Source organism: Anoplopoma fimbria, chromosome 10, assembly GCF_027596085.1.
Source record: "Anoplopoma fimbria isolate UVic2021 breed Golden Eagle Sablefish chromosome 10, Afim_UVic_2022, whole genome shotgun sequence".
Taxonomy (NCBI): domain Eukaryota; kingdom Metazoa; phylum Chordata; class Actinopteri; order Perciformes; family Anoplopomatidae; genus Anoplopoma; species Anoplopoma fimbria.
The window spans coordinates 22,760,223-22,784,377 of NC_072458.1; the positions used below are offsets into that span (position 1 = coordinate 22,760,223).

The 24,155-nt window shown below is 37.7% G+C and overlaps 2 protein-coding genes across 2 annotated transcripts in view; both read left to right on the plus strand.

Annotated features, from left to right (window-relative positions):
- The first annotated feature begins 2,199 nt into the window (after positions 1–2,199).
- LOC129097722 (DEP domain-containing mTOR-interacting protein-like) lies at positions 2,200–7,804 on the plus strand. The gene is made up of 5 exons (XM_054606626.1): positions 2,200–2,218; positions 3,591–3,764; positions 5,771–5,841; positions 7,238–7,342; positions 7,676–7,804. Exons 1-5 carry the CDS (start codon positions 2,200–2,202, stop codon positions 7,802–7,804), a joined length of 498 nt encoding a protein of 165 aa, XP_054462601.1.
- Positions 7,805–21,925: 14,121 nt separating this feature from the next.
- Positions 21,926–24,155, plus strand: part of LOC129096972 (collagen alpha-1(XIV) chain-like) — a 148,222-nt gene continuing 145,992 nt past the window's right edge. Inside the window, 1 exon segment of the mRNA XM_054605647.1 lies at positions 21,926–21,975. The gene's annotated coding sequence lies outside the window, so the exon portion shown is untranslated.

Below are 24,155 nucleotides of genomic sequence, written 5' to 3' on the forward strand. Positions count from 1 at the left end.
CAAAACTTAACCAAGTTGTTTTCTGTGAAGACAGAACTTTATTTTGAAAGACTGTAATTGACACATGTTGCTGACTTGTGTAGAAAAAACGAGGAGTGACTTTTTGTAAGAGATCATACAAACTGTTGTGTGAGGATATCGTGGATTGTTTTTATGTTCAGTTGTCAGAATAGATATTCCAACGTCGGAATTCAGACAGAAGCTCCATTTTAAAAGTGAATAAAGACCTCTGAGCTTATGTCACGGTGTTTGACGTTCTGTTCATGAACACGGATAACAATTAATATAAAAGTGCCGCCATGACACATTGACCTTTAGCAATACTTCCATTGATATCTATGTTTGAGGAGATAAAGTTCAATGGAATTTATTGATTCGTGAAACAGAAAAACAGAAGAATTAGGTTTTGCAAAATGAAGAGGAAGAAACTTGACATTCAAAACCATTTCTAACAGGATTTAACTTTCTGTTTAATCGGTTTAATCAAATGTTCAAATTTAATTTTCATTTTTCTGTGTCAATTTAATTATGTATGTGAATGTTAATATATGGATTTAAAAAGATACTGAGCAATCTGTATACTGTATAGCTTCTAATGTTAAACTATCTGACTTCATCTACAAACTTAACTTAGTCACATTATTTTAACTTTAAACTTTACATGTATTAGTATTTATTTATTTATTAGAACATAAAATATATTTAAAACGAGTATGAACTCACAGGCCTGGTATAAAAGCAGACTTTATTTTAAGGATTGCAATGTTATATAAATATATAAATGCTAACGTCAACATGCTAACATGCTAATATTTGGGACAAAGTTTAAGAGCACAAACTTGTTCACTGGTTTCTAAAGTTTGATCTCTGATCAGCTCTGAGGAATGTGTGTTTATCAGAAGTGTGTTTGCTCTGTCTGCAACATGATGATGATGATGATGATGATGATGATGATGATGTTGATGTATTGATGCATTCTTCTTGCTTGTTGTCATTCTCAGCCACGTCGTCCAGACGGCTGACAGGTTCAGACATGTTTAGTTTGAGAACGTTTTTCTGCTTTAAAACAATGTTTATCTCTTCAAATGTATCTATATCCATTTAGAAATGTAAGTGGATGAAATGAAGAAGTATTTTCTCATTTGAAAATACTTTTTGTGACAGAACACACGATGCACGAGGCTTAACGTCTGCTCTGGTTCCCTGCTCAGTTATCGACTGATGGAAAATCTCCTCTGCTTCAGCTTCCTCTCCGTCCGTCGGAGCAGAAACGACCTTTGTGTTTCCTTTTCCTCTCCAGCTGCAGCCTCCTGCAGTCTGCATGGCAACCAGGCTGCAGCTCAGGTATATTTATGAGCATTCGACTGTTTTAGGACCGTGCTCGTCACATTCTGTTCGCTGCAGAGATGCAAAACTCTCTTTGTATGAAATAAGGCGTTTGATATTACTGATATCATTCAGTCTTCTGCTTCCCACATGAGAAAGGAGAAACCACACATTGTTGCCTAACAGCTTAAACTGAGGGAGCGTTTAACAAAGAAGGCCTCCTCTTCAGGCCTCAAAGGGAAAAAAGACTAATTAAATAAATGAAATGAATCTCCTGCAGATTTCAGATCTGATTTTGATTCTTTATAATGTGCAGGTTTGAATATTTTTAATAATATTAATTATTGCAATGACTTTTAGAAGCTCATGATTTGTGAAGCTTTTTTGTTTGTTCTTATCTGCACAGTAAAGACAGAAAGAATCCCCTAAAATGATTATTTTATAGGATAAAGAAGATTTCACATGCAGCGTCTTTGAGAAAGAACTTTGCTTTGCAACATGTTTTAAATTTATATTTTTATGAAAAGTAATATTACCTTCCTGACACAGAGAGTAAAGATCCTCCTGTAGATGTCTCCTCCTCCTCCTCCTCCTCCTCCTCCTCCTGCAGACGGTCACTTTGTTTGTTCAGGGGTTTAATATTTAGCTCACACACACTTTTTTTCTAACCTGTTGACTACCTTCGCTTTCAGAGCTGTTAACGCACACAGACGCCTTTAACTGAGCAGCTCATAGAGGAAACTCTCCGTGCACAGACTAGTTTAACATCAGAGAACTGTTACTGACTGTTTTTTGGAGCAGATAAAGGTCTTCATCTTTTGATTCATCCTCAGCAGCTTTCTTCTTCTGAGCGACTGGACACTCGTCTGAGAGATGGGACCTCGAACAGCCGGTAAGAAACGCGTTGGGTTCAATCAGGAGGCCGTTTTTAAGCTGGTGTTCCAAAACGGAAACAATTAATGTAGCCAAGAGGTCAGGGGTCAGAGACAACAAATATACAAATATCACAAAAAGCTGCACAACGTTTAAAGAACATTTATTTTCTCTCTTTTAAACTCTGATGAGTTCGTTTTCAGCCGTCACTTATTGCAGAAAATTCTCTTGTTTTTAAGTGAGGACACTATTTTATGTTGTAGATCATAGTTGTTATAAATCATAACATAAGTTTAGCAATTTTTCATAAAATGTAACCGCTCATCTGCTTTTAGAAGGTGTATTTTTGTGTAGTTTTTGCTCCTTGTGATGATGAAGAATACGATCTCATCATCAGAAGCAGTATGAAGGTGTGAAAGGGGATGAATGTTATCAGATCAATGCTGTTGTACGATAATCAGAAACAAGTTTTCATGGTGAAACATCTGCAAAGTGATGTTTGTTGGTAAATGATAGAACACATCAGACTAACAGCTAAATGTTCTGCACAACGTTAACTCTTCTATTATAATTAAAGCGTTTAAACACATTTTGTTTTTTAGAAATGCATGACCAATTGAAAAACTGGATATTGTAAATGTAAGATAAGTGGTTGCTACTAGACTTCTTTATTTGATAGAGGAATGAATTAAGAGTTGTAGGAAATGTTAAATAAATAAATGTAAAACAAATCTATTTACTTGTTTTTTATAGAGAGCAAACGTGTTGCTGTCCACAGAACTTTTGACTGACAGGATATTTTTAGCTTCCACAAACACATTTTTATAAGAAAATTGTTATGGTCTTGTTTACGGTACAGTTACCATGAATACAAGAGGAAGTAGTGTATAAATGATTATCCTCACCAGGAAGAAGTTGTTGTTATGATGAGACACCTTTATGGTTTTATTATCAGTGTGTGATGTCGTCTTCCCTCCGTCATCCCAATCTGAAAACAACCTGTTAAAAACGAGGTCTGTAGCACCAATAATGTAATAATGACGTTTAATTGAAGCTTTTTTTAGCCTCTGCGACCTCAGTTTAACACACCAAGAGCCAAAACACAAAGAAACCAATCACAGTTAAGAAAAGCAAAAATATATATTTAAATAAAAGGTTTAGTTTTTGGTCTCTGGTAAAACAGAACACTTCTTAAGCTCACTAGAAGTCTATTTAAAGGTCCCCCTGTTTGTGCTTCTTATCTCTGCTATTTAAAGAAGCGTCGGCTGTTATCGGGCCGTGTTTGAACACAAACACGATTGTTAGAAGATGAATTGAGGAAGTGAAAATGGGTCAGTTTGGATTCTGGTTATTTAACAAAAGCTCATAATGATTTCCTCTCCCTCCGTCAGTGGCTCCCTCTAAGGAGGCGAAGGCGTCGGCAGCAGGAGGTCAGGGAGGAGCTCGGATGAGGAGCTGCAGTGACGGCAGCAGATACAGCGGGAGAAGACTCGGTCTATCCAACAACTCCTCCTCCTCCTCCTCCTCCTCCTCCTCCTCCCTGGTGCTCTACAACCCCAAATCAGGTTAAAAAAAGTCGATACAGAAGTGTCTTAAAGCTGCATTCTCTCTGCTGTCCACCAGGGGGCGACTCCTCTGGTTGTATAGAAGTCTATGAGAAAATGACTCTACTTCTCTCTTGATTTATTCCCTCAGTAAACATTGTAAACATGAGTTTATGGTCTCAATCTCTAGTTTCAAGTCTTCTTCAATACAGCATGATGTTCATTTAGTAAATGATGCTCCATTTAGAGTCAAACAGACCATAAAGCAGGGGATGCTTTAGGGCGGGGCTACACACTGATTGACAGGTCAACACCAGAGACTCTCCTACACATTCCAAATATGGTAACTTTTGTTAATTGGTTTAAAAAGATATATATATGGCGACAACCGTGTTCCAAGATGGCTACCGGAAATTGCCGAACTTCAAACCAGCAGTCCAGAAACCAATGGTTGACGTAACAATGACTACGTCCACTTCTTATGTACAGTCTATGGATTTTTGTTCATGTTTTGAAAAAAACAAAATAGTCTTGGGTGGTTTAGGAGACTTTGTTTAGATAGTTTATTTTAGTTATATTAGTTTGAAAGTCCCAACAGTCCAGTAAGAGGTGTATGAAGGAATGAATTCATCTCTAATGTGGTCCTATACATTAACCCTTTAACAGTACAACAGAGTGCAACAGCTTGACAAGTTATGCAAGAACATTCACCACCAAAGACGGAGAATGCAACCTAAACATGTTGACTTCCCAGATCTGTGTGCTGTCAGTGAGTGAGTACAATACGTGGTCCAGTATTTGGTGTCCAGATATAAACATGTATTTGGTGGAGAAACCCAGTGTGTAACGTGGCACCAGAGAGACAAATCAATAAATTCCATTGAAGTTTATCTGCTCAAAAACATAGATATCAATTATTAGAAATCCTTGAAGCTCTGGAAGTATTGCTAAAGGTCAATGTGTCTTATTGGCACTCTTATATTAGGTCATTTACATCCTGTTTTCTTTCATAATTGTATTTGACAGACAAAAATAATATTTTGGTTTCCATTGGTGTCTCAAGAAAAGGGTTCTTTAAAGGTTTTATAGACCTTATACGCAGTTTGGCCACAGAAGTACCAATGCAACAGCTTGTCAAGCTTTGAAGGACATTTACCACCAATGATGAAGAATGCAACCTAAACAAGTTGACTTCCCAGTGTCCCAGTATTTAGTGTCCAGATATAAACATGTATTTGGTTAAGAAACCCAGCGTGACACACCAGAGAGACATTTCAAGCTACAAGTCACTAGATGACAGAGACTTTGACTTAGGTTTGACTTATTCACTTTTAAAATGGGCGTTACAAACAGTGCAGTGGGAGACAACATGTTAGTAGATGGCAGACGTAGATCCCATCGGTGTTTTGGTTTAACCAGAGACAGGTTAACTGTTGCTCATAGTGAAGGCAGCTGGTGAAAACACCAACAGAACATGTAGGAGTCCTCGTTAAATCCTTTAATCAATTTTAAATAAATACTCATCTGTGTTTTTTTTATCTATGCCAACCATTTAAAGATGATTTGGCTGAAAGTCACCAGTGAACACAGTCACTGGTTTAACTGAAACTACTGTTGCTCTGAAAAGGTCGTGATCCTGTCTGAGTTCTGTAGAACTTCAGTCGGCCGTTGGAATAACTAATCTGACAACTGAACATGAAACAGCCAGACATATTGATGCTGGTAACAGTTGTGATTCAGTGTTTAAAGATCGCTAACTTGGATGGATGTCCGGAGCAAAACACCACTTCTATTGCCCATTTTAGAATTTTGTGATGTTGTATTGATGCTTTGAGAAGACTTACTAAGCCTTTTTCTTTCTTTGTGGTAATTATATTAAATCTCAATATTCAGATTGATAATTTTGAGAGCGGTAAAGTGGTGATGAAATGGAAAGTGTTTAAATATTCTTCTATATTTGTGACTTGCCATTGTTAAGAAAGTTTCTTCATTCATTTTGACATCTTTACTTTTGTTGTTGTGTTTAGTCCTGAAGAGGCCAGTGAGCACAGAGGAGCTGCAGAGACCAGGAGGACCCTACGTCAAGAGAACCTTCACAGTACGTTGGCACTTTATCCTCTTTAACAGTTCTGGTTTAATCAGTCGTTTCTTCATAGTCTCCTTAGTCTCCTTATAGTCTCTCATAGTGTCCTCATAGTCTCCTTATAGTCTCCTCATAGTCTCCTCATAGTCTCCTCATAGTCTCCTCATAGTCTCCTCATAGTCTCCTCATAGTCTCCTCATAGTCTCCTCATAGTGTCCTCATAGTCTCCTCATAGTGTCCTCATAGTCTCCTCATAGTGTCCTCTCCTCATAGTCTCCTCATAGTCTCCTCATAGTCTCCTCATAGTGTCCTCATAGTCTCCTTATAGTCTCCTCATAGTCTCCTCATAGTCTCCTTATAGTCTCCTCATAGTCTCCTCATAGTCTCCTCATAGTCTCCTCATAGTCTCCTCATAGTCTCCTCATAGTCTCCTCATAGTCTCCTCATAGTCTCCTCATAGTCTCCTCATAGTGTCCTCATAGTCTCCTCATAGTCTCCTCATAGTCTCCTCATAGTCTCCTCATAGTCCTCTCCTCATAGTCTCCTCATAGTCTCCTCATAGTCTCCTCATAGTCTCCTCATAGTCTCCTCATAGTCTCCTCATAGTCTCCTCATAGTCTCCTCATAGTCTCCTCATAGTCTCCTCATAGTGTCCTCATAGTCTCCTCATAGTGTCCTCATAGTCTCCTCATAGTCTCTCATAGTCTCCTCATAGTCTCCTCATAGTCTCCTCATAGTCTCCTCATAGTCTCCTCATAGTCTCCTCATAGTCTCCTCATAGTCTCCTCATAGTCTCCTCATAGTCTCTCATCTCTCATAGTCTCCTCATAGTCTCCTCATAGTCTCCTCATAGTCTCCTCATAGTCTCCATAGTCTCTCATAGTCTCCTCATAGTCTCCTTATAGTCTCCTCATAGTCTCCTCATAGTCTCCTCATAGTCTCCTCATAGTCTCTCATAGTCTCCTCATAGTCTCTCATAGTCTCCTCATAGTCTCCTCATAGTCTCCTCATAGTCTCCTTATAGTCTCCTCATAGTCTCCTCATAGTCTCCTCATAGTCTCCTCATAGTCTCCTCATAGTCTCCTCATAGTCTCCTCATAGTCTCCTCATAGTCTCCTCATAGTCTCCTCATAGTCTCTCATAGTCTCCTCATAGTCTCCTCATAGTCTCCTCATAGTCTCCTCATAGTGTCCTCATAGTCTCCTCATAGTCTCCTCATAGTCTCATAGTGTCATAGTCTCCATAGTCTCATAGTCTCCTCATAGTCTCTCATAGTCTCCTCATAGTCTCCTCATAGTCTCTCATAGTGTCCTCATAGTCTCTCATAGTCTCCTCATAGTCTCTCATAGTCTCCTTATAGTCTCTCATAGTCTCCTCATAGTCTCCTCATAGTTTCTCTCTGTGTCTTCAGATCGTGGGCGATGCGGTGGGTTGGGGGTTTGTGGTGAGAGGAAACAGGCCGTGTCACATCCAGGCTGTGGAGCCCTCCGGACCAGCCGCTGATGCAGGGATGAAGGTAGGCATCATGGGAAATGTAGTTGGCTTTTTTTTGATTGAAATTTGCTGAAATATGCAAGAGAATTTGGGGTTTGTTTGTGTGGATGTGGCATCTTGTGGCCAGTATAGGTACTGCAGATTATTATTTATTTATGCATTCATGAATAATAAAAAATAAAATGTAGACAATGATTTCACAACATTAACCTTGTTGCATCATGCGTTTCTGAAAGCATGATATAAGTTATAGTTCAGAGACATAAGACAATATTCAGTCGACTCCGGTCTTTCATTTCCTCACTCATTTTCCTCTCACTCCTCTCATTGCTTCGCTCTTTTTCTTCACCTGCAGGTTTGTCAGTTTGTGGTTTCAGTCAACGGGCTCAATGTCCTCAATCTGGACTACCGGACCGTCAGCCACCTGATCCTCACTGGACCCAGAACGGTGGTGATGGAGGTGATGGAGGAGACCGACCACTGAGCAGATGAGAGAGACACTGATGGTGGATGGACAGAACAGTAGAAAGCTGAGAAAAGGCTTTCATGAAACCGTCTGAGGTTTTCTTCAGAGGACTGCGAGAACACGGTGAGGAACCAGGAGGTTATCTTCTTAGAAATGACATGAAGGAGTGCTTTTGTCTTCAGATTGGTTGGCTGAAGATAGAACTTGAAGATCAGCACTCTGAATAAAGAGCTTGTTAGCGTTGTTAAGTCGCCCCCAAAAGAATCGACTGGAATCCAAAAGTCTTTAGAGTCTTTAGACTTGGAAGAGGAGAATACTGTGTTGTGGAAACTGTGAAGAAGAACAGTTATTTAGCAGAAGCTTCAGTCTGTTTTCTCTACACACAGCTGAGTTTGGGGTCTAAACACGTAGAGGTAGTTTGGTGGAGTTTGAGCCGGTGCTGAGCTAAACATCGGACATCTGACAGATGATTTTGCATGTGTGTTAATGGTCAGGAAAAATTCCTTTATTTTCACAGATGCCTTCTTGTTTTGTTTTATTTTTTTTATGGATGTGTATGTGTGTTAATGGTAAGGAACTATTACTTCCTTTTTTTTTTAAAGGTGTATGACAAAAAGGGTGTGACTTACAGTTCTGACCATAAAGCCACTGTGTCAAAATGTCGACATAGCATTGTTCCTTCATGAGCTTTACGGTAAAACAAACTGCTCTTATATTACATTTTACTTCTACTTCTACTTAAAGGGTCAGTTAACCCCAAAATCCCAAATGACATGTCCTTGTCCTCTTCCCTGTAGTGCTTTGTCTCAACCTGAGGAGCTACATGCACCTCTTGGCTGTTACGTGTTACACATCATGGCAGCAGGATTGAGTCCGCCGCTTGCCATAAGTCCGTTAATTTGAGAGTTAGCTCGCTACAACAATGGATGTATGAAAAAGAACTGGAGGCAGCACCCTGATCATGCTAAAGAAAGTTGCTAAGTGGAACATGAAGCAAAAAAAGTTTGACATCTTGGTATATTTGCCACATCCATTGGTCCCATAGACAAAGTGCCCTAGCGTTTCCTTTAGCCCCGCCTCCCATCATTCACATGAACTTTATGAATGTATGAGTGCATTTTACAACTATAAAGACCAAATGATTTAAATAAGGGTTAATCAAGGAGGGACGCTGATTCAACTCCAAAAAAAGTATCCGATATTTTACAGACGTCTCTTTCTCAATAGAAGTCTATGGGAAAAAGTCATTTTGGGCCCAGGACAGACTCGGTAATTGTAATTCCACCGTTTGGCCTCAATGCAAAATTAGCATCAAAGTCCTCTCTTTCATATTGGCTTGGCATCAAAAAGTCGCCAATGGCAACGATACACGAAAAAAAATGGCCATCGTTCTGACCATCCAGCTCCATTGGTTTGAATGGGAACCAGTTCTACTCATGTTATATTTTTGACAGAGTTCCTGTAGGACGCACTTTTTTCTATGTTCTTTTATTTATTCCAAATTAGCTTTATTCTAAATTTTAAACTTGTTTAAAGGTTTCTTTTTTTGTAAATAACGATCCCGGCACCAAATGTCTCTTACAGGAAACAGAAACGCTGTCGTGAGCCGGACGACCTCTTCATACTAATTCATTAATTCATCGTAAAGAAGAGAAAAAGTTGCACGTATTTATTTTAAGTTGTTTTTGAGACACACTCGCATGTTGCTAGAAAGTGACCCATGAAGTGATCACGCTGTTGACAACATGGCGTTGTTTCCTTCATTTCGGGCGGTTTGGACTCTTAACCCCACATGTCACCTCACTGCCTCCTCCACACACACACACACACACACACACACACACACACACACACACACACACACACACACACACACACACACACACACACACACACATTACCTGATTACCGCTGTGTTTGCTTTTCCATCCGCGACCTGCGACGTCTGATTCCCAGAAAGGAAGTGAGGAGTGTGAAGATGCTGTGTGGAGATGGATCAACAAACTGAAGAGCTTTGTTTTTATTCCTTTATCTTTTTTATACCTTTTTGTACCGCTTCTGTTCACAGTCGACTCCAGATTTGATAACAGTGAAATATCTCTCAGCAGGCCGTCGTTTTGCTCTCTGCAGGATGATTCCAGCGACTCAGCGAGTCTCTCGGCTCCTCTTGCGTCTTTAATGACGGTTGTAATGGAAACAGTCGGTGGAATCACGGTTGTTTATTGTTTTAAAGCACCGGGCTCTGAGGATTTGATTAAGAAACTAAATATCCTTATTGAAAATAGGTCTCTCTTGTGCAGTGCAGAATGTCATGCAGGCAATAAGCCTGTTTTAGGCTTGTATATATATTTAACTAACTACTTTGACTCTTGTTTTTTTAAGTATTACCTTTTTGTATACTTGCTTTACATTCTTTCTGTTATTTCTTCACCTGTAATTGTTTGATTATGATGTGTGAAACTACTTTACGTTGCATTCCTGATGTGAAACACAAATAAAAAAGATTTAAAAATTGATTGTCGGTCTCTTCTGTCAGTTCAGGAAATATACATAACTTTCAAAGTCGTAAACTTCGTAAAACTGTTTGAGCTTTAAGTGTTTCAGGTGATGCTGAGGTCACATTCAGGTGTTGAAACATCTCAGTTATGTGTTTTAACTACACGTGATGAGAGCAGAGCGTTCAGTCTGCAGCTCGACCAGCAGGTGGCAGCGCATCTATGTGGATAAAGACTGATGTGTTGCTTCCTGTTGTCCAGCATGTTCACATCTCTGCTGTGCTTAGTTGATTCTCCTTTAGATGTTAAATATTCAAATCAGAAGGCCTTTTGAGTAGAAATATTGTTAGCATCTTTTAAATTATTCTGATAATCTCAGTTATAGTTTGCAGAAAAAATGAGCGCACGGTATGTGTTGTGGTTTTGCTGTTCCTGGGTCAGATCCCACATGCATTTCTATAAAGATAGAAAGAAAGGCAGGGTTGTCATGAATGAATTATTGTTGTGTGCAATAAGGACACAAAGATATTTCCTTTTCCTTCGCCTAACATAACATTATGTCGTAAAACGAGTGTAAATCTTTTAATCTGTGAAATGATTCCCAAAAGGAGACGGAAAGGATAGAAGATCACTATCATTACTGACATTCTCCGTTGTCATCACAGGGAATCCTCCCAGTGATTGATGGTTATTAGCCACCTCGTAAAAAAAGGTCAAAGTTCAGGTTCAAGCACAATAAGAGCAGGAGCTGAAGGATGAGCGGCTACAGCATGTCACATGGAGGAGAGAGCAGAATGTCTGGTTTCACTTTCAGGTTATAATACTCTAACCTAACAGATGCTTTGTTTACATAGAACCACCTGAGGAGAAGGTAGTGGAAAAGTGTTCAGAAACCAGTACAAGTTCTAACTTTCATCCATCCATTTTCCATAACCTGCTTATCCAGTTAAGGGTTGCAGGGTTGCTGGAGCCGATCTCAGCTGTCAATGGGTGAAGGCCGGGTACACCTGGACAGGCCTCCAGCCTGTCACAGGGCTGACATATAGAGACAAACAACCACTCACACTCACATTCACACCTACGGGCAATTTAGAGTCTTCAATGCACCTAAGCTGCATGTCTTTGGACTGTGGGAGGAAGCCGGAGAACCCGGAGAGAACCCACGCTGACACGGGGAGAACATGCAAACTCCTCACAGAAGGTTGTCTGGCCCGGGAAATGAACGTTCTAACAGAGTACTTTAAAAAGACACAAAACAACTACATAGTGACACAAAAAATACAAAGACACTTAAAACTACTACAAAGAGACACAACACGTCTACAAAGAGACACAAAACAGCAACACATACACATGAAATGGCACATTGAGATAAAACATCTACAAAGAGACACAGAAACACCAAATTACTACAAAGAGACAAAAAAAACTACAATGAGACAAGAAAACGACTACAAAGACACACAGAGATACAAGGCAACTACAAATAGAAACAAAATAACTACCACAAATAGAGGCTAAACAACCATAAAGTATATTTGTCTAGCTCCTGTAGGGGGGGGTTATTCACCAGCCTCTCTGTATCGTAACGTCACAAACACCTAAACTCCTCACAGGTGCTTTGGACCAGATGAACTGAATAGATGGATTTTGGATTTTTGCGTAATCTCGTGGAAACCGCAGGTTCCAGCTGCCACGCAGAGTAAATAATACTTTTCCACAGTTTAGCTTTTCATCCCTAAAAAGTGCTAATCCCTCTTCATCAATCCCAGCTCAAACTCTCTCTCTCTCTCTCTCTCCTCCTCTTGTCTCGGTGAAAAGTACGACCGCATGGCATTCCTGAAAATTCCAGAGGATTTTAGAAAATTCCAGGTGATTGGCTTTAACTCCGAGCCTGTAGAGACACATTCAGAGAGAAGAAGACAAACTGAGGAAGAGCTCAACGTTACGCCGTGCAGAGATGCACTGGGGCTTTGATTCCTGTATGATGCAGATCTCCCAACAAAATCATGTTCCATAACAGATTCATTTTAATATTAAATATGTGAAATTATTTCTATTTAAAGAGACCAAAACTCAAATAGAAAGCGACCTGAGAGGACTGTGGGAGTAAATGTGACAAGGAAACCTAAGCACCAACTGGAAAACCAACTGGAAACCATTACATACCATCACTAACAAGTTGAAACATTAGAGGATGTCAAAGAAACCATCATAAACCATATCAAAACCATTGTAAGCCATACAATCGAAGAATGTAAAAAAAAACATCTCTCACCATGAGACACCATCATAGACTCCAAACTGCTAAATCTTGAAATATTAAAGAGTATATTTGTGTAATTACAATTCATTTCATACCACACTTCATAATAATAGAAATATAGTTCAAAATACGTTTTCCAGCTAATTTAAAGATCATTTTTTATCTTGAAAAACCTAAACATTACATCTTATTTTAAGAAATCTTACCAAGTGAATTTTCATTTCTTCTATCGGCAGAAATATTTTACTTATGTCAACCAAAATACCTTTTATTTGTTGTTTTTTTAGCCGTTATTGAAGTGGCCTTTTCCCCATTGTAAAACCTTTTAAGAAACCAGTAGAAGTGCTCACAGACTGCAATGGAAACCAGTAGCTACCATCAAATATTAGAGGCAACACCCTTAATAGAAACCAGTGTCCTTATAATAAAACCATTGAGAAAACGCTTGTACATGCAGCCTGAAATGGAAACCACTGTCATTTATTTGCAGTCCAAACACTAGAAACCGTTGTGCTAACAGGTTATGATCATATCTAGTGTTGTTTAATCTGAAGATCATCAGGATTCTTCTAATGGTTTGTGGGAAGGTCAAAGCTTTGATCCATTATTGATTTCACTTAATACATTCAGAGTCATAATGGAGAGAACATGCTAATGAGAGGACAGCGGAAGGTTAAAGGCTCACCTGAGAGTTCATCATGTAAATCAGCTCCGACTACAGACTCAGATTATTCTGCAGCAGATCGGACTCCTTTTCTTCAGCAGCTGATGTTGTGATGTGATGGTCACAAAGGAAAATTAGATTTCATGACCTTGGATGGAATAAGTAAAAAAAAATGATGAATACAATTAAAACGAAGGGGAAGACGTTAGAGGTTTATAGGGTAAAAATGTAACTAAAATACATGAAAATGACACCTCCTCAGTTGTTGTTTTTTTATATTCAGACACAAGTTTTCTGTAAATATGTGTTTAAATATGCAAATGAAGCATTAACATATTAAGTATGTGTTAATTTGCATACATTTCCAGAACATAAATCTGAACATTGGATAAACCAGGTTAAAAATTCTTGTTTCATTTTGTTGACATATTAAAGTCAAAGGTTTTTACAGAGGGAGTTTGGATATCTCTTTGTATCACTTCATAAATCGGAAAATACTGTCAACAGACATACATTTTTTGGGGTGATTTTAGTGATAAATGTTGTATAAATCAGGCTATGAATGATATCTGAACAAAGCCCTCTGTAGAAACCTTCAGAATATAGAGAGGAATGAAGCTGTAAAGTTTGGTGTATGTAAGAGCTACTGAAGTGGAGATTTATGGATCAGAGTCTGAGAAAAAACTCATTTAGAGAAAACGTCCTTTAAAGAAATGTTTAGTTAAATTACATACATGTTGAAGACACTACAGGTGAATAGGGTAAAAAAACATACTAATAGATATCAACATGAAACTTCACCAGATGATTACTGACATTAAGATGATTATCTTTTGTATTACAAGTTTGGTGAAATGTTATGTTTAAATATGCAAATGAGGCATTATCTAATGGTAACTTTTGGTGAATTTAGCAGAAAATCTACATACGTAAACAGACAAAGTAGTAAAATAAAAACAGCTAAATGTATATTTTGGATGTTTTCTTTCCTCTAGTCTGAAAGAAGACATGTTATGGAAGCAAACTCTCAAAATTGACCATGAATGTTTTTTCTGCCTGCTGGTGACTCCTTAAAGAATAAGACTGCTGCAGTTTATATACCACAAAAAAAAAAGATAATTAACATTCAACACATCACTGACTGTGTTCGCCATCATGCCGCTAGACTCGTGACAGAGGTGCTGACTCCTCGTGATGACAGAGATTAAATGGCGCGTGGCACCGAGAACTGAGTTTCAAGAACGATTTCGGTCTCTCCGACGTCCGCGTGGACATCAGCCCGCCGAGCTGTGATTGTGGAGGACGGCTCCATAAATGGGATGTAAACAAGAGGCCGCAGCAGAGAGTGAGTTGAATCCAAAAACACCTGATGAGCTGCTTCGTGTTCGCAATGGGACTGAATATGAAGCATGTTTTGTTCTTTTTATGATATTTTTATACATTTTCTTTTTATAATGCTTGTCTTGATCTTGTATTGTTTTTTACTTATTCCTCTTGTTTGCAGTATCCTCTCTGCTGCTGTATCCTGCAAATAAATAAAAAATAATGAAGGATTATTGTATCTTATCTTGTCTTTTAGCAGCTTGAAGGTTTACCTTTGTGCTAAGCTAATAAGCTAAACACAATCCTCTCTCTTTTTTTGTCACACTTTAACTGACACTGATCATCTCATCTAGTCACATAAAGTTTATTCTATTTTAGTGTTATTTTATTTATCTCTTCTTTTATTGTGTTTAAGTTATGTCTTTTTTTCTATTTTTTAATCTATAGTTTGTATTTCACGCTGTTTCACTATTATTACTGTTTATATAGCTTTTAATTCTATTTTTATACATTTTTTTAATAGTAAGACAAACAATAGTTGCATGTTTATTCCTTCTAACACATATGCTACAAAACCTGGTTAGAAAATGCCTCATCAGAGTCAGAGTCAGAGTCAGAATCAGAATCAGAATCAGAATCAGAAAGGGTTTATTGCCAAGTGTGTTTGCACGTAAAAGGAATTTGACTCTTTGATTGGTGAATATTAAAATCACAGTGCAATAGAAAAAGACAGAATTCAAAAAATAGTTTAAGAATAAATTAAAATGATGTGTGATTGTTTGCAGGGGTCCTGAGGATGTAATAATCTGTGTCAGTGACCTTATGAGTCACATACAGACATATTAATATTGTGTTTACTTTCTTCTTTTTTTTTAACAAAATGTGTTTTATATCAGAGATATAGTTCCTGACAGACGGGTCCTCCTTCATAGAAGAAGACAAAGATAAAAGACAGTTATTGACACTTGTTTTCACACTTTTCTTGTTCTGCCTCCTACTGGTAAACTCAGGAACTCCTGCTTACAGTGTGAGTAAATATAAAGTATTTAGTATTTGTAGCTGAAGCTGCAGGGCTCAGTTTTTACACCAACACTGTTCAGAGGTAACTCAATGTGACAGTTAGAGTTCACCTGCAGACAATCATTGAATTAACTGTTTACTGCTTATTCAGTCAGGCCTTTGATTAAGAATGGATTATAGACATTTTTAGACATTAAAGAAATGTTATCATTTATTTTTCTATTTTTATTTCATACACTTATTTCATTGCATCTAAGTTAAATGTTTTATTTATTTTTTTACATTTTCTTTGTGTTGCATAATTTTATTCCATTTCATTAATCTAGTTTTTAATGTAGTTTTTCACACCGTTTTACTACTATTACTGTTATAATAGCTTTTCATTATATTTGATTACATTTCTATCATATTATTGTCTCGCATGCGTTGGTTTTAAAATGTCAAATAGTTTTTGAACTGCACTTACCTGATTGATTGATGAATTTATGAACAGCACCTGAAGGCAACAAAAAAAAACAGTCATTACTTCACTAAACATAGGCTGTGTTTTCAGTTTAAGTTTAAGTTAATGTGTCCGACAGCAGCATGAACCTGCAAAATGTAATAAAGATTACATGACCAAACATGACCAGAATGTATTCAACTGCTTATCTTAGTGTCATAATAATGCAACATCACCTTCTAGGATAAAAGTGCCATATGGAGAAGTTAAGTCCTCTCTCTCTCTGTTTAAATCCCTTCATCTCCTCTTCCTCCTTTTTCCTTCCTGCTCCTCTCTCTCACTTCCCTTTATCTCCTTCAACCTCCCTCACACATTTCCTTTCCTCTTCCTCACCTGTCTTTCTCTTTCCTTTCACCTTCCTCTCTAAAGATGTAGAAGAGGATATCAGACATTAATGTTCTTCTTAGAAACGTAACATAAGTTGTAGCTGCTGTCTGACTTTATGAAGTGTGATTTCACTCAGTGGAGCAGAGTCTCCTCTTGGCAGCGTGCCCTGACCTTCCTTCAGCAGTTTGGAAAATGAATACAGCACTGATTTATACCATTTATATGGAGAAAACTCATTATGCAAGATCATGTAAGATGATTTAATGGCTGGAAATGATTCTTAAAAGAATACTATAGAAATCCTCTTAAGTGTTTAATCTGTACATGATTTTTCTGAAAATGTTTTGTCAGATTTAGATACTGAGTTCTCGCATGGATGCCATCACGTCATCTACATTTTAGGATTTCCATTCTGCTCCATGCAGACACATCTCCCCTCTGTGGACTGTCACACACTCACAAACACACATGCACCATCATTACTTTCAATCTCCATCACTCACACTCCACCATCATACTGTGAATACAGCTGTGATTCTCTGCAGATGAGCAGGTCAGAGTTTTGGTTTCTGCAGGATCAGAACTTTAAGTTCATTTGAATCTTTCAGTTCAGTTCGTTTGTGACAATGAGGACAATCTCCCATCATCTGTCAGAGAAACAGAATCCTGTCACATTAATAAGTCTGATCATGTCTGATAATGTCTCCAATAAAAATGTTGGAGTAGGTTTAGTTTAGTTTAGTTTAGTTTAGTTTAGTTTAGTTTAGTTTAGTTTATTTGCACAATTGAAAAATATAAAAAACATAACATTGATAAATGATATTACAGTGCAGGAAGAGGCAGAAAGCCCACTGGGCTTATTTGAAGCCTCCAACTATATAATATTTAAAAAAATCACAATACTATAACGAATACAAAAAGAATATACATATGGTATGAAATATTGTTGAAAAATATATGATTTATAATAACAATACATTATAAACAAGAAAACAAAGAAAAAACAAAGAAAAAATGCAATGAGATTGTGTTTGATTTGCTCAGGAAGCATTCTCTGTAATTATGAATTTCACCCCCATGTGTTTTATTCTTTATTTTATTTTATTTAATTTTATTTGTCAATGATTTAAATGTTTATTCTGTGAATAAAAAATATCTTTGTTGTATATTTTTACCATATGTGTATTTCCTTATTTGGTTTGATTTGTTGTTTAAAAGTAAAAAATAAAATGGAGAAAAGAAATGAAACACTTTTTAAATCTGATTTGGAAAACTTCCATATAAACAACTTTAATCCCTTTTAACATCATCATTGTGTTCAGAGTTCATTATTGTCAAAAATCAGCTCAGAAAATTATACATTTATATTTTTTCTGACTTTGACATTTCATGCTACTGTACTGACAATAATGTAAATAAAATAACCTCTATTAGGTTTTGACTTTCTGAGTGGAAGGAGCATGGAGGTGCATTTCTCTGTAAAAAAATAAATAAATAAACAAATAAACAGATTGAGCTCCTGTTGAAGAAAACTCAGGATGACAAACTGTTTATTCAAGCAGCCGTTTTGGAGCCGTGAAACTCAGAATTCTGCTGTTAAATATTCATGAGTATGGTAATCCAGGAGACTTCAGAGGCCTCCAATTCCACCGCTGGTTAAAGGCGACATGGTCAGAAAACAAAGCCGAGGTGAAGAGACAGAACACCATTATTCATTCAGAGCTCCGTCTACAGATAAGGAGGCTGCAGGTCTGTGCTTTAAAGAAGGGGTAGGTAATCGCAGAATGAAATGATAGAAGGGGTAGGTAATCGCAGAATGAAATGATAGAAGGGGTAGGTAATCGCAGAATGAAATGATAGAAGGGGTAGGTAATCGGAGAATGAAATGATAGAAGGGGTAGGTAATCGCAGAATGAAATGATAGAAGGGGTAGGTAATCGCAGAATGAAATGATAGAAGGGGTAGGTAATCACAGAATGAAATGATAGAAGGGGTAGGTAATCGCAGAATGAAATGATAGAAGGGGTAGGTAATCGCAGAATGAAATGATAGAAGGGGTAGGTAATCGCAGAATGAAATGAGAATGAAATGATAAATGAAGGGGTAGGTAATCGCAGAATGAAATGATAGAAGGGGTAGGTAATCGCAGAATGAAATGACGCTGCAGTTTTGTAGGCAAACAGGAAGTTAGCATTACATTGGTTATTTTCTGCAATAATGGATTTTGGATCTTTGCAGAAAATAATCTCTGTTGCAAACAAACATTTATGATACTTAAGTTTTGTTCAGCAAGATATAGACAATATATAGACAATATATATAAAGACAATATATAATATTTATATACTCGTACGGTCAAAGTTGATGTACAATGTTTTCCTCATGTTAAGTTTTTTGAATTAAAATTGTCGGCCATTTTATCTGCCCAGAGAATTGCTTTTCTCGCTGCTTTATTTGTTGTGTTACAAATGACAAATGGGCTACAACTTAGTTTTGTTGTGCATCCCTGTGTTGCATAATGCCAATAAATGATCCTTAAATCCTTAAAATGATATATATATATATATATATATATTATTTTGTAATACTTAAAACCATTCAAGCACTGTACCAGATATAGCTTTAAGCTTATTTTTATCTGTAGTCCTTTGGCAGGTCAAAACAAAACAAATACACAATAACAAACAAAGTAAAAAAACAATTCAAATTAATACAAGAAAGAACACCCAAGACAAACCATACAAAGCTACACACAATAGCAAAACACAATTGTTTGTTTTAAAAAACAGAAAATCTTCACAGATGAACACTCCTGTTATGAGTTTTTGAAGTGTAAAGTAAAACAAAATTGACGGAACAAAAGATATTAGATCCGATGAACATTAAACTTTTGAGTTGGTGTCATTGTTAAAGGGAACGTAAACCCTGCTGATGATGTGACACTGAATAACAAGAAAACTTAAAAATGGCACCTTATATCAAAAAGGTCGCGACCCTTATTATTTTACGCTGACGAAACAAAAACATATCAATAAAAGGCAAATTATGGTGAAAGTGTTGCAGCGTTTGTGTTTTTTAATCTAGAAAAACTAACCAAAGTTTCACCTTTTTAACATTGTTATGGTCTGATATAAGAAACATTTTCTATTAAAGTGTCTTCATGACATTGTGTAACCAAACTATGAACTTGTAAAGCTTCTAACAACATATATATTATATTATATTGCTCCATTGTTCTTCCTTGGTCCTGACTGTACTCTTTGGAGGAGCCTCCCTCAGCAGTGGCAGAGTGGAAGCAGCCTGGAGGATCCTCACTCTCGCCTCTGCTCGCATGGAACAGGTGAAGGAATGAATAGCTGCAGGGCTGGATGGGGAACCAGGCGGGAAACACCCGACTGTCCTCTCTGCAAGTCTCAACTGAGACCAGCAGCGTGGAGCTGCACAGAGGAAAGCTGGAGACACGCAGGAAGTCAGGCAACCTGGCCTTCAAAATCAAAGGATGGCTTATATGGAAGACAAGCTTGTAGCTGTGTTTCTGAATTGAACAGGTGCAGTTATGGACACATCATGTGGGAACAAGAACAATTTAACACAGATATTGACAAAGATCAAAGGTTGATTATTTGGAAGTGGTGGAGGAAACATTCAGATATTTTACTTGAGTAAAAGTACTGATACCACAGAGTAGAAATACTCTAGTCTGCTGCCAATAAATGATTCTTAAATATTTGAATTATGATTAGAGTTTATTGTTTGCATAATTTAAGTTTTTAATGGTATACAATTGAGGACATTTTTTATTTTTTTTTCCCCTTGGGAATGTCGCCACAGACCCCCCCGTTCAAAATTATATACATTTATAAATATAATATATAAATATTGCAATTCTTTCATCAGCTAGCCATATGCTCAATCACCATGCTGTACTGTAAATGTGTGATATTCGGCTATTCAAATAAAACTGAATTGAATGTTAACTTCTTTGGAGATAGATAGTGACTTTAAACAGACATTTATTTTAACGGAAATCTTCTTGATGTGTGTGTGTGTGTATATATATAGACAATGCAAAAATGCAAAAATGTCCCCTGTGACTGTTAATCTATTATATATCATATTATATATCATATCATTAGATCATTTTTACTGGTGCATTAATGCAAAATAAGGATTTTACTGTTGGAGCTGGTTGAGCTGGAGGTCATTTTAAACTACTTCTCTGTCAATGAGTAGTTGATTGATTGATTTATTGTTCCAGCTGTACTTGTTAAAACTACTGGGTAACTTCATTTATCTAAAAAAAAATCTGAATTTTTAAGGTCCTCGTTTGTTTTTAATGCAAAACCCTTATTTTGTAAAGCAACTAAGAACTAAAGCTGTCAGATAATGATTTCCCAGTCAGATGTAGGCTAGTGGAGTAGAAGCAGAAGATATCATGAGAAGGAAAGACTCAAGGAAAGTATTAAGGACCACCGACCCAATCAGAGGGTCGGTGGTTCGATACCCGGCTTCGGCAGTCGATGTGTCCTTGGGCAAGACACTTAACCCCAAGTTGCTCCTGAAGGCCATCGGTGTGGACTGGATGATGAATGTTAGTTAGAGTCTGATGGTGGCACCTTGATGGTAGCCTGTCATCAGTGTGTGAATGGGTGAATGATATGTAACATACTACTGACTGTAAGTCGCTTTGGAGAAAAGCGTCTGCTAAATGACTGTAATGTAATGTAATGTAATGTAATGTACTTTTGCATAAAGCGTAGACATCTACTGAGCCTTTGTTTCCAACGCCATCTCCTGTGAACCTCCAGCATGGCATGGTTGGTACGTTGGTTATTAAGTTGTAGCTACACTGAGTACGTTGGTTATTAAGTTGTAGTTACACTGAGTACGTTGGTTATTAAGTTGTAGCTACACTGAGTACGTTGGTTATTAAGTTGTAGCTACACTGAGTACGTTGGTTATTAAGTTGTAGTTACACTGAGTACGTTGGTTATTAAGTTGTAGTTACACTGAGTACGTTGGTTATTAAGTTCTAGTTACACTGAGTACGTTGGTTATTAAGTTGTAGTTACACTTGGTTATTAAGAGTACACTGTTGGTTATTAAGTTGTAGTTACACTGAGTACGTTGGTTATTAAGTTGTAGTTACACTGAGTACGTTGGTTATTAAGTTGTAGTACACTTACGTTGGTTATTAAGTTGTAGTTACACTGAGTACGTTGGTTATTAAGTTGTAGTTACACTGAGTACGTTGGTTATTAAGTTGTAGTTACGTTGGTTATTAAGTTCTAGTTACACTGAGTACGTTGGTTATTAAGTTGTAGTTACACTGAGTACGTTGGTTATTAAGTTGTAGCTACACTGAGTACGTTGGTTATTAAGTTGTAGTTACACTGAGTACACTGAGTTGGTGTTGAATGTTGATGAAACGTGGCTGTCAGCAGGGCTTTTATTCTGAAACGTCTCCGGGTCGGTGCGTCTCCTCGGCTCTAACTTGTCTCCAGCGCAGAGTTGGAGCGCAGCTCTGAGGACGAGTGGCTTCTGTTCATCTGTCCGGAGGAGAGAGGACCAGGGAGCATCTGATCCCAGAAGGTACAGCTGCTCTTTACCCACACATCTACACAACCAAACACATATATATATATACATACATATATGAATATATATATATATATACATATATGAATATATATAGAATCATTTACACAACAGATCCTTTCTCTCCACCTCACGCTGCTCCGTGATGGCGCTGCCTGCACATCTCACCTGTGCTCATTTCAATTAAGGGAAAACTTGCTTTTATTGACTGTAAACTAAAGTGTTTTTGGCATTGATATGATTTCTGATATGATCTGTGTAGAGATCTGTTGGGTGCGGTATTTAATGGTGCAACAGCCAGATGTTTAGCACAGCAGCTTAAGGTGAGAGTGACCAGGTAGATGCAAAGACATTACATGATCCTTAATGCAGGTAACAGCAAAATAACAAGGTTTTAAATAATATAGAAGCTGATAATCTGCATGTTTATTATAGGGATTATGACATAAAAACAGCCAGGTGTTTTAATGCTCATGAACTCACTCTTTAAGGGACTATTTTATGGGTATTATAGTGAATTTTCTTTCTGCTCTCAACCTGTAATCCTCCCTCTGAGTTTATCACCGTGAGCAGAGCTTGTCTATGAAAATGCCAAGTTGTAACTGTATCATATCAATAAAGTATTGAATATCGCCTGAAGCTTAACAAGTTTGCTGCAGCAGTATAGCTGGAAACAAAAGGTTTATTTTTCTAAATCTAGTGTTTTTTTTCTGAATCACATTAGATCCAGATGTTTCTAAACGTTATTAAAAAAAACCATATATTTTGTTTTTTATTAATATCCTGAAAACTGAGCACTTCTATGAATACAAATGTGTCACATTGTACGTAATGTCCTTTATGTTTGGTGCAGTTCTGTATTTGACAGTGATTTATGTATTTTTACTCACTTATTGATGTGTTTGTAGTTTCAACTTGATCCACAAATAATTTTTCAAAAGCGTCGAAGAATTACGAGGAATTGTGTCTCATAATAAGATTCTTAATTCTGCACATAAATCAAGGATTTAAAGTTTATTTGTGCAGCTTAATCCAAACCTGTAGACCAACAGGCTCCTCCCATCAGAGAGCAGGTGGGAGGAGCAGCAGGGTCATAAAATATGTGAAGTAAGTGAACAAGTCTGTACATCATGGAGGGGTGGAGACCAGCGTCTGCTCATAGCTCCAGTTTTACAAATCCATTCCTGCACACTTAATGAAATAACAGAGAGAACATTAACATAAAACATCACATATTAGGTTTATTGTAACTGTACAAACATGACCAGAATGTATTCAACTTCACATCTTAGTGTCATAATAATGCAACATCACCTTCTAGGATAAAAGTGCCATATGGAGAAGTTAAGTCCTCTCTCTCTCTCTGTTTAAATCCCTTCATCTCCTCTTCCTCCTTTTTCCTTCCTGCTCCTCTCTCTCACTTCCCTTTATCTCCTTCAACCTCCCTCACACATTTCCTTTCCTCTTCCTCACCTGTCTTTCTCTTTCCTTTCACCTTCCTCTCCCCTCATGTCTTTCCTCTCTGACTTCCCTTATCTCGTTTCCTTTTCCTACTCCTGTTTTTCTCCTCCCTCTTCCTCCTTTTTCCTCCCTGCTCCTCTCTCTCTCTCTTCCCTTTCCTCCTTCCCTTTATGTCCTTCAACCTCCTTCAAACCCTTTCCTTCCTCCTCCTCATCATCTCCTTCCCGCTCCCTCTTCCTCACCTGTCTTCCTCTTTCCTCTCACTTTCCTCTCCCCTCACTTCCTTCCTCTCTGACTTCCCTTGTCTCATCTCCTCTTCTTCCTTTTTCCTTCCCGCTCCTCTCTCTCTCTCACTTCCTTTCCTCCTTCCCTTTATCTCTTTCAACCTCATTCAAACATTTCCTTTCCTTCATTATCTTCCTTACATGTCTTCCTCTTTCCTTTCCACTTCCATTCCCCTCACTTCCTTCCTCTCTGACTTCCCTTGTCACGTCTCATGTTCCTACTCCTGTTTTTCTCCTCCCTCTTCCTCCTTTTTCCTCTCTCTCTATTCCCTTTCCTCCTTCCCTTTATCTCCTTCAACCTTCCTCACACATTCCTTTCCTTCCTTCTCCTCATCATCACCTTCCCGCTCCCTCTTCCTCACCTGTCTTCCTCTTTCCTTTCACCTTCCTCTCCCCTCACCTCCTTCCTCTCTGACTTCCCTTGTCTCG